Below are 11,165 nucleotides of genomic sequence, written 5' to 3'. Positions count from 1 at the left end.
AATGTGCGTGCATTTGTGGATTTGTGCACCTGAGTGCAGTCACCTGCATAAGCCAGGTGTCAGATACCCTTGCTGGAGTTACAGGTAAGGCACTGGATATGGGTGCTGAGGACCAACTACAGCCCATCTTTAAAATATGCATGGCTTTACAACAGAGGTTGGAAAGCTAAGGCCTGAGCAAGATTGAAAAACCATGCTCTAAAAAAGAGAACAAAAGGAGACTTTTGGTACATAGAGAAAGCATGTAAAATTCAAATTTCAGTGCCTATAAGTAAATCTTTATAGGAACACACACATCCTACATTTTAGAATATGGGGTCCAGAGAGCTTCACGACCTGCTCTCCCACCCACTTCAGAAATAACTGCTGATCCTATTTGATCCTAAAGGTTGCAATGACTCAATCACTGGGTTGAGACACCAAGATTCTGAGTATACATTCTTCATGTTTGTGTAATGCAGATAATAACCACCTTGGCCTGAGGTTGACATCCACATCAAATAAGAGCATACATGCACTTAGCAAAGTATGAAAACATTCCATAAACCCTACCATGTATTGGAAAGGAGAAAATGGCATTTTCATCTCACCCCTTCCTTTAAAGCTTTCTCCTGAACTTCGAACTTCTTGGGAAAATTTACTTCTTAAGTTTTTGCTTTTATTTCTAAAAGCTATTACTTTTATTTATTTATGGGGGAAGAGGGTTGTTGCTTGTGCCATGGCTCCTATGTGCAGGCCGGAGGACGACCTGTGGGACTTGGTCCTCTCCTTCCACCCTGAGGGTTCTGGGTTTGAACTCAGGTCGTCAAGCTTGAAGGTAGGCACCTTTATCTGCTGAGCCATCTTGTCCAGTTATATTGATTTGAAACAGGGTCTTATTATACAGCCCTGGCTAGCCTGAAACATGGCTATCTAGATCCAGTGGGGCCTCGAACTCACAAGAGATCCACCTGGGCTGCCGGCCCAGGTTTTCTTAAACCATGATAGCAGCCACACGTTTCCTCCCTCCATACTTTATTCTGTGTGAATCCACGTACAAAGATATTATCCCATTTTCTTTAGTGTCTTAATTGGCCCTTACAAATAGCTCAGGAAGGAACTGGACACGTTTGGTTAATCCTTTTTTGCAGGCTGGGAAGCTGAGGTTATTCCCGACTGACTGCGGGGCTCCGACCTTCCTCAGGAGGCAAGAACTTCTCAACGCCCCGCGCTTTCCAGCCCGGCCACTAAAACCAGACCCATGCACAAGAGGTTTCGGCTTAGGACGCCCTCCTCGATCCTCTCTACTCCTCTGCAGCCCTCCCTGGAGCAGGTGGTAGGCTCCGTGCCCACTGCGCACGCGTACGGGGGCGTGGCCGGGCGGGCCCGGAGGCGGGGCCTGCGCGCGCCAGGAGGAAGAGCTGGGATTTGGGCCGCGGCGGGAGCCCGAGTCGCCGTCACTCGAGTGCGCAGGCGCCTGGCGGTTACCGGTCTCGCCATGGAGCGGAAAGGTGAGCTGCGGAGCGGCCTCCGCCACGAGGAATGACTGCGGCCCCCGAGTGGGCGCCGGGCGCCTCAACTCGCTTCTTGTCGCGGCCCTCAGAAGCCGCTTCGCCCTAGCCGCTCGCCCCTTGGCCGCGGCGTCCCCGGGCGTCCGCCCGTCCCCGCCCCTCGCTCCGCAGCCCCCAGGCTGGGGTGGCGAGGCCTCATGGCCGGCCCGAGCCCCTGCGGGCGCACCGAGGCGCGCAGTCGCCGTGCACCGCGGGCAGCCGGCCCCGCGCTCGGTCCGCAGCCGCAGGCCCTTCCGCCCCGCGTTCTCGCGCCATCCCCCGCCTCCCTCTTCCATCGGCCCTTCACCCATCCTTCTCTCCCGCAGTGCTCGCGCTCCAGGCCCGAAAGAAAAGGACCAAGGCCAAGAAGGACAAAGCCCAAAGAAAGTGAGTCTCGTACCCCAACATCCCGCCCTTAGCGTCTCCTCGGGGACCTCCTCCCGGTTTGCGCGCCTCGGACGTACACGGGGTCCGGGCGGCTCCCCCAGTTCCATCCCGCCACATGGCTTCTGGGCTGCTGGGTGAATCGCTCTCCGGGAACCATGTGGAAGGGAGCTGGGGCGCCGGGCCTGCTGGAAAGGACCGGAGCCTGCCCGGAACCGCTCCCCAACTCCACCGAGGAAGCCCAAGTGTGGGCCGGTGGCCGAAGCTGGTAATCATTACCTGCTGTTTATGAACTCTGTTCGCACTCCCTTCCTGGATCCGCAGCGTCTTGACTTGCCTCTTGTGTCTGTCTGCACGCTAGGCCGTCGGAAAATTGTTGAATGAATTTTCCCTGTTTACTCTTGGTCCTGCCAACCACATGCATTCTTGGGTAGAGGAGGGCGGCGGGAAACACCCCCCCCCCCCCGTTTAGTCTTCCTCCTAAGTCTGCTGCATCGCTGTCCTCAGCCTGCAGCGTGTGGGATAACCACGTTGTGCACTGTTGGCGGGCGAGTATCAGGTCCTCAATCGAATGGAGTTAGCACAGCAATGTTGGAGTCTAATTACAGCTGCCGGTTGGGTGATTCTGGCTTGGTGGACCGAGTGCCACGCTTGTCCGATCTGATGCGTGATAGTGGTTTAGTGGTGGTGCAAAAAAGAGGGCACGCCTGATAGAAACCCGCCGGGTGGAAGGCTTCAGCAAATCTTGGTTTAGCATTGACTGGCCTGGAACTTAGAGACCTGTCTCGCTCTTCTTCGAGAGGGCTGGGATTAAATGTTTGCAACACCAAGCCAGGAGAGCGAGTTTAGAGTTCAACATTAAGAACGCTCTTGTAACCCGGCGGTGGTGGCACAAGACTTTAATCCCAGCACTCAGGAGTCAGAGGCAGGTGGATCTCTTGAGTTCGAGGCTATCCCAGTCTACAGAACTAGTTCCAGGACAGCTAGAGCTGTTGCATAACAAGCCGTGTATTGAAAAAGCCCCAAACAAAAACACTCTTGTGCTAACATTTAGTTGCAAAAGCTCCTCGAGGTCGTTTTACAAAGTTCTCTGCCCAGCTCTTGATTTCAGGCACATTTTCTGTGGCTTTTCCCTTAATCTGAAGTTTTGTGTCGGGCACCATCCAGTTGGGTTTGGGCTGGTGTAACAGAATTAGAGTTCTCTAGGTCACCTTGCTGAATGACAGTTCCAGATTTGGGTGGGTTGGGTGTGTTGTTTTTGGGAATGCAGTGCAATGACTTCTTTGAGTAGGGCCAGAGTGGTGAGTGACTATCACCTCTTGCTCCATTTTCTGTTGTGTGTCTTAGGAAATGTTTTTGTTTTGTAAGCACTTGACCAAGGTGTGGGCAGATGGGAGAGTCCTTAGGTTCTTGTGTTGATTATGATTATGTGTAGGGATTGTCCAGAACTATGTTTTTTTTTGTTGTTGTTGTTGTTGTTTAAGTTTTTTGTTTTTTTGTTTTTTTAGTTTTTTTCATGACAGGATTTCTCAGTGTAACAGTCCTAGCTGTCTTGGATCTCGATTTGTAGACCAGACTGGCCTCGAATTTACAAAGATCTGCCTGTTCCGTGCCTGTTGGGGAATCTGTGTGAACGTGTTTTATAACGTGTTTTCAGATAGAAGAAGGAAATTTTTTCTTTTTCCAAAACAGACATTCTTTTCTGTTTTTGTTTTTTTGAGACAGGGTTTCTCTGTGTAGCCCTGATGTCCTGGAACTCTCACTCTGTAGACCAGACTGGCCTTGAACTCACAGGGATCCTCCTGCCTCTGCCTCTCTAGTACTGGGATTAAAGGCGTGCGCCACGAGCTTGGTTGAAAAGGATCTTGAATCAAGAGTTTCACTATGTAGGCTAAGCTGGTCTTGAACTTGTAGTGATCCTCCTGCCTCAGTCTCCAGAATCATAGGATTACTGATCTTGTGTCATCATACTCTGGTGCCTAATTACCCATTTGGTTTGTTCTTAGAAGTTTTATCTTCCAGGCCACCTGTCCTGTGTAAGACATGGAATTTTATTTTGATATTAGGTTGGTTCAAACTGTCATTTGGTAGGTGAATGTGTAGATGGTCACATACTTAGGTTGTCTAGGTTGGGCATGCAGTATAATAGACATTTACTTAGTGTCCGTGTCCGCATGCTGAAGTGTGAATGTGTAGCCCAGAGGCCAGCTTTTAGAAGTTGATCCTCTCCTTCCCCAGGGGTTGAACTTGGGTCATTAGGCCTGGTGTACCCACCGAGCCATCTCACCTGCCCTGTATGTACCTGCTTTCAAAAGCAGGCATACCTGCTTTGTACTAAAAAAAATATGCTCACTACTGCAGGTGACTTGGAGTTGTCCGTATTCTTACTTATCTCTTTGCAGCCCTTCTATAGCATCGCAGAATAAAGATCTAGCAGTTATTTTACTGGTGTAACCCGAGTAGTTGAAATGTCTGATTAACTTGTTTAGAGTCCTGTGTCAGAAGCCCGGCCTGGCCCAGGTAACTGGACCCTGTTTCTGACTGCATTCCTGACACCTTGGCTGATCTGTAACAGTAAGCTGTTGGGAAGGCCTGCCATAGTCTGGTCTTCTGAGTAAGACAGATCTGATTTTGAGTTCTGATTGCAGGCTGACCTTGGACAAAGTTAGTCTTAAAAATACCTTTATGACCAGTAGCTCAACCATAGTGAAAGGTGGTCAGGATTGACCAGTACAAAAAGCAAGCATTCACGGGAACAGTCTTAGAGTATTCTCAAGTGCACCCTATATATAATAGGGGCATGATGTGGTACCGAAGGAATGGATTGTCCAGATGCTATGTGGGTCCTGTAAAACTCAGGCATTTGAAGGAGTACACCATGGCCATGAGTGTGGCTAGGGCAGAGCTCCTGCCTCCAGAGCACAGTCCCTGCAGATCCTTCGGGTCTTTGTGCGGAAGGGTTATGGGAATAAACTTGTCTTACTGGGACAGTCGCTTCTCCACCCTGCTTCTTTGGACTTTCTTTTTTTTTTTTTTGTTTAAAGGTTATTTATTTATTATGTATGCAGCCTGCATGTATGCTTTCACGCCAGAAGAGGACACTAGATCTCATGATAGATGGTTGTGAGCCACCATGTGGTTGATGGGAATTGAAGTCAGGACCCTGGAAGAGCAGCCAGTGCTCTTAACCTCTGAGCCATCTCTCCAGCCCTGGACTTTCTTTCGTTCTTTTGTTCTCTCTCTTTTTCTCCCTTCCCTCCCTTTTCCTTTTTTTAAATTCCCTAAGTAGGGTCGGTCAGGGTCTCCGTCTGTCTATGTCTCTGTCCTGTCTCTCGGGCTCGTTCTCTCGCCCTGGCCGTCTTAGAGTTCACTGTATAGATGAGCTCATATAGATTGATTGGCCTGCTTTGTGCTGGGACTAAAGTCATGTGCCACATGCCAGGCTAGACATTCTCTATTTATTGGCATTAACTAGTTGGGTGGTGATGAGTTTTGCTTTGTAGGTGGTTTGCAGATTTACATCTTTAGAGGTCTGGAGAGTTAGGACTGGGTCTGGCATGCTCTGTAGCCAGTGCCTTAGTGTGTTGGGGACAAATAAGGTAGAGCCTGAGGGGAAAAGCTTGTCAGTAAACCTGGGGGGGTTACTCTGAGAAGCGCGATGTGCCTTTTCCCTGTATTCCGGTGTGTGCAGCAGGGCTTGTGTATGTGCACGCGCGTGCGCCTGTGTGCGTTTGCAGGGCTTGCTCTCACACCTTTCTTTGTTTGCCATAAGCTTTTAGGCCCAGTAGTAGTTCATTGCTTTTCAATGGTTTGGAGCCCAGGAGCGAGAGTGGGTTTCACACCTATGTCATTACTTGGCTTGGGAGGTGGAATGGTGACAGTTTTCCCTGTGCTTGCAGTTGAATAGCCTTCTAGGTGTGGTGTGATTGAGCTGGGGAAATGCTTCTGCTCATTCTACTACTCTAAGTTGGGAAGGAGATACTGTTATCTGTTTTCCATAAATGTAAATTGTTACAGTGAAAATTATAAGGGAGACTGTAAGCAGAACCAGTCTGTGTGACCCTTGAAACTTAGTTCTCTGTCACTTCATGCAGTGTGCATGCTCCCATCTGGTATTTTTTAAGGTTGGCTTTCTTCACCACGTTTCTATATTGATACACAAGGAGCAGCCTCTCTGAGTGTTTCGGTAAGTGGGCTACCCTAGTTTACTGCCTGTTAACAGACATACATGGTATTTATTTATCTATTTACTTATTTGTGGTTTTTCTGAGACAAGGTTTCTCTATGTAGTCCTGACTGTCCTGGAATCTGTAGACCATGCTGGCCTCGAACTCAGATCTGCCTGTCTCTGCCTTTCAAGTACTGAGATTAAAGGCGTGTGCCACTACCACCCAGCAACAAACAAAAACTTGTTTATTTGTTTGTTTATTTATTATGTATACAATATTCTTTCTGCATGTATGCCTGAAGGCCAGAAGAGGGCACCAGACCTCATTACAGATGGTTGTGAGCCACCATGTGGTTGCTGGGAATTGAACTCAGGACCTTTGGAAGAGCAGGCAATGCTCTTAACCGCTGAGCCATCTCTCCAGCCCCAACGAACAAAAACTTTTATAAGACCCCCAAATGGACTCTTTGGTCATACTTTACCCCGGTTAATGTCCTGAGTAGTTTTTGTAGCATTAATTGGCTCATTGTTGGCTCATTTTAGTTTCTGGCTGAACTTGCAGGTTAGGTAAATAAATGATTGGGATGGGTGTGTATCTGCCATTATTATAGATAGTTCCTTCGGATCATCTTAGATTTTGATTCATATTATCCATGTGTTCTCTCTGCAAAGGTTTTGTTTAACCAGATTAGCTAATGTCACCCCTGGCCACTCCAGAGTCCTTGTTTGCCTCTCTTGGGCTACAGCACTGAAGGAGAATGAGGGCCTCAAGTGAAAGCCTCAGCAGTTAAAACACTGGCTCCTCTCCACCTAGATTCAGTTCCCAGCACCCACATCAGGTCTGTAACTTCAGTTTTGTGGGACACGGCGCCGTCCCCTGACCTCCTGGGATACCAGGCATGCATGTGATACACATACATACATCCAGGCAAAACACCCATACACATAAACAAAATGAAATTTGGAAACAGTAAGAGATTACTAAGTGTGAAAGTTCATAGTGTGCTAGGTGCTCAGGCAGGAAGATAAGGGTTGGGAGTGCAGATAGGAGGCCCGTTAATCGGGTGGTGGAGGTGCATTGAGACAATGGCCTGCAGAACAGCAGGGGATGGTGCTTCTGGAGTCACAGGCTCAGGGACAGTAGTCCACAGGAGCAGTGCTTGGGTCTTTTCCAGACCTGGCAAGTCTGCAGGGCATCTTGTTTGGCTTTCCTTACCCTGTACTAAAGATTGAGCCCAGGACTTCTGCATACTAGGCACGTGCTATACTACTGATGATGTTTTTTTTTTTAAAGGTTTATTTATTTATTATATATACTGTATTCTGCACCAGATCTCATTACAGATGGTTGTGAGCCACCATGTGGTTGCTGGGAATTGAACTCAGGACCTTCGGAAGAACAGGCAGTGTTCCTAACCTCTGAGCCATCTCTCTAGCTCCCTGATGATGGTTTTTTGAGACAGGATTTCTCTTCAACTTTGGTGCCTGTCCTGGAACTATCTCTTATAGACCAGGCTGGCCTCGAACTCAGATCTGCCTGCCTCTGCCTCCTGAGTGCTGGGATTAAAAGCATGCACCACCACCACCCCACCTGTACTACTGATTTTTATACTGGATTACGGATCCTTTTCTTTTTAAAGATTTTTGTTTGTTTGGTTGGTTTGGGGTTTTTTTTTTTGTTTGTTTTTTTTGTTTTTCGAGACAGGGTTTCTCTGTGGTTTTGGAGCCTGTTCTGGAACTGGTCTCGAACTCACAGAGATCCGCCTGCCTCTGCCTCCTGAGTGCTGGGCTTAAAGGCGTGAGTCACCACCGCCCAGCTTTTTTTTTGAGACATTGTAGCCTTGGCTGTCAATGTGAAGCAGAAACTCAGAGATAGGCCTGCCTCTACCTCCCAGTGCTAGGATTGAAGGTGTGTGTCACCATCATCTGGCCATTGTTTTGCATTAAGAGCTGTTTATAAACGGTATGTCCTTTTTTTTTATTATGTATACAATATTCTGTCTGTATGCCTGAAGGCCAGAAGAGGGCGCCAGACCTCTTTACAGATGATTGTGAGCCACCATGTGGTTGCTGGGAATTGAACTCAGGACCTTTGGAAGAGCAGGCAATGCTCTTAACCACTGAGCCATCTCTCCAGCCCCAAACGGTATGTCCTTTGTCATGTGGAATATTTGTATTTCTCACCTTCTTACAGGCTTTTTGGACTTGATGTGTTTTAACACAATTTTTTTCCACTTTTCCTAATTTTTTCCCCATTTTTCCACTAATTCTTCTGAAATTTTTAGTGTTAATGTTAAAATTTAAGTTTGTGCTTTTAAAGTTGCATCTCTAAAGATTTTTGCCAGAAATATTTTCTCCCTTAGCAGGTTTATATGTTTATTTTGCTCGCACGGGTGTTTCTACAGTGTGATTCGGGTTTGCCAACCCAGATTGTGCAAAAATCTAATCCCCAGATTTAGTTAAAATGTTAAAATAACTGTGGGGTGCTTGCAGATTCTCCTGTTAAAAACGAGGTAGAGGGAGGTGGATCTCTGAGTTTGAGGCCAGTCTGGTCTACAGAAGAGAGTAATAGGACAGCTGGGGATACATAGAGAAACCCTGTCTTAAAACAAACAGGGGAAGCAAAGAAAGGTGATGAGCTAGGATCTAGATTTTGTAGAGGAGCTGGCAGGTTACCACCCACCTGCTTCCGATGCTGTGTTAAATGTGGGTGCTCCTGTCTGTAGATCACTGGTACACCAGTGCATGCCGGGCCAGCACTGACTTCTTCTGGTCCTCTTCCTTTCTTTCATTTTTGACTTTTGTGACATTTCTTATTCTTGTTGTATCAAACTAATAGTCATGATTCCCTTTCTTTACCTCTGAATCACCTGGCCTGACAATCAGGTTGGTTGTGTTTTACTGTGTAACTCAAAAGGTTGTTCCTTTTGGTTTTATAATACAAGAGCCTCCGGTAAGAGTTTCTCCTCCTTTTTTGCCATTTATTTTATGTGTATGCATGTTTTGCCTGCATTATATCTGTGTACCATGTGCAAACGATGCCCTTGGAGTTACAGATGGTTGTGAACAACCATGTGGGTACCGGAAATCAAAACCAGGTCTTCTGCAAGAGCAGCCAGTGTTCTAACCACTGACCCATCTTTCCAGTTTCTAAGCTTGTAGCTTACTTTTCTTTGAAACTTGAGTGAAATCATTTCTTAACTTCAAAGCATAGCATCTCCAAATCAGCTCCCTTGTCTGAGTGTCAGTTTACTTAGTTTTGTGTTATTCAGGATAAAGTGCGGCGCTTCCTTACTTAAATGTCACGATGCTATTAGAACAGTGAGAGCATACTCCCTTCACCCCTCCGCTTCCTTCTGTAGCCCTTCTCGGCCTCCGTCCCCTGAGAACATGGGTTTCCTGGAGAGTAGGGCCTTGATGGGGCCCTGCAGTTTGCTGGTGGAACTTTTTGTTGCATTCATGGACGATATGTGCAGTGAAGACATACTCTTCTCCGCTCCTGGCTGCATTTCCAGCGTCCAGTACATGCCTGGTACACCTGTACACACACACACTCCCTTTCCTGTTTTCCTACACACATTGCTAGAGGTTGTGTTCGAAAACTGCCTGAGTATGAGAATCTTGTTTTCTCCGAAATTCAGTGAGGGGGATCATTTCTGCTTGCTTTTGTTTTGTTTTTTTTACAGGGGAGGCCACTGTGACAGAACTTTGTTTTAGTTTGTTTGTTGTATTTTGAAATGGCCTCATGTATCCCAGACTGGCCTTGAAAATTACATGTAACTGTCATGCTGTTTTTATGCGGTGTTGGGGATGGAACTCAGCCGGGACTATGAACATGCTAAGTAAGCATGTTAGTGACTGAGCTACATCCTCATCCCAACTAGAACTTCATAAAGTAGGACTTACCAAAGTCATGGAGTTGTGATACACCAGGACCTTATGCGGTGCTCCCCTCCTGCAGCTGCTCTGTAGCTGTGCATTTTAACAAACCCACTCTTTGTAGAGCCATTGTGACTGCTCAACTCCTTTCACACTCAGCCAACTCTCCTTGGGAAACTGGTTGGGACAAAGGCCCAACGGATGAACTTGAATCAAAGAATGATGGGCCTTATACTTTGGAATGCAGAGGCAGGCAGGCTCTGAGTTTGAGATTATCCTGGTCTACATGGTGAGTTCCAGACCAGCGAGGTCTACCTAGTGAGACTCTGTTTTAATAAAAGTGGCAGAGCAGCTGAAGAGGAAAGAAAAGTGCCTTGGATACAGGATGAAAATGTGAATGCTTAGAAAACAAGACTTAACCCATGATTAAGATTCAAACAGCATATGCCTTACATTCTCCATTTATTTAAGAGTTGACGCTCACCTGTATAACCACAATATAATTAAAATGGCAAGTATTAATACAGTATTAATTCGTCTAAATCTTAACATTGCCTCTTGTCTACAAGTCCATTACAGAAAACAATAATGTTGGGGCTGGGGAGATGAGTAACAGGAGGTACTTGCTGTCTTGCCTGCTGGCCTGAGATCAGTCCCCAGAGTTCACATGGTTGAAGGAAAGAACGCCTGAAAGTTGCCCTCTGACCTCCACACACCTGCCATGGATGTCCCCAATCACACTTGTGTATTGGCATACACAATAAAAATGTTGCTCATTTTCTACATTCTGATATGTGAAAATAGCATTTGAGTACTTTACGTTTCTCTGATTGTAAGTGCCCATAATGTATCATATTCGCTAGTTCTTGACATTTTGTTGTATTGTGTCTATATATGTATGTATGTGGACTGTGCCAGCACATGCACCCTTGAAATTACCAGAAGTTTCTTACTGGTATCTACTTCCTTACCCTCGACTGTGACTGACATCAGGTTCTGTCAGTCTGCAGTGATGTTGGTAGCTTTTCTTGGTGGTTCCCTGTTTTGTATCTTCATGAGTAAAGCTGACTATGTGGTAACTTTTTTAAAGTAATAAAGGTCGTGACATAGCACCTAAGAGCTTGAGCACGAGCCTGAGAATGGCCTTATCCTTTAAGGACCACAATTCCCTAATCACTCTGCAAGAATGGACAAGATTGAGAGCA

The 11,165-nt window shown here is 46.8% G+C and overlaps 1 protein-coding gene across 1 annotated transcript in view; it reads left to right on the top strand.

The window, feature by feature from the left end:
• The first annotated feature begins 1,225 nt into the window (after positions 1-1,225).
• Positions 1,226-11,165, top strand: part of Srpk1 (SRSF protein kinase 1) — a 39,522-nt gene continuing 29,582 nt past the window's right edge. Inside the window, exons 1-2 of the mRNA XM_075979703.1 lie at positions 1,226-1,490; positions 1,856-1,916. Coding sequence (XP_075835818.1) covers positions 1,241-1,490; positions 1,856-1,916 — 311 coding nt within the window. The 5' untranslated portion in view covers positions 1,226-1,240. The remainder of the gene's footprint in view (positions 1,491-1,855; positions 1,917-11,165) is intronic.

This window comes from Microtus pennsylvanicus, chromosome 7 (genome assembly GCF_037038515.1).
Source record: "Microtus pennsylvanicus isolate mMicPen1 chromosome 7, mMicPen1.hap1, whole genome shotgun sequence".
NCBI classification, from domain to species: domain Eukaryota; kingdom Metazoa; phylum Chordata; class Mammalia; order Rodentia; family Cricetidae; genus Microtus; species Microtus pennsylvanicus.
The sequence above is the reverse complement of the archived record's forward strand: the minus strand, read 5'-3'. Positions and strand labels throughout refer to the sequence as shown.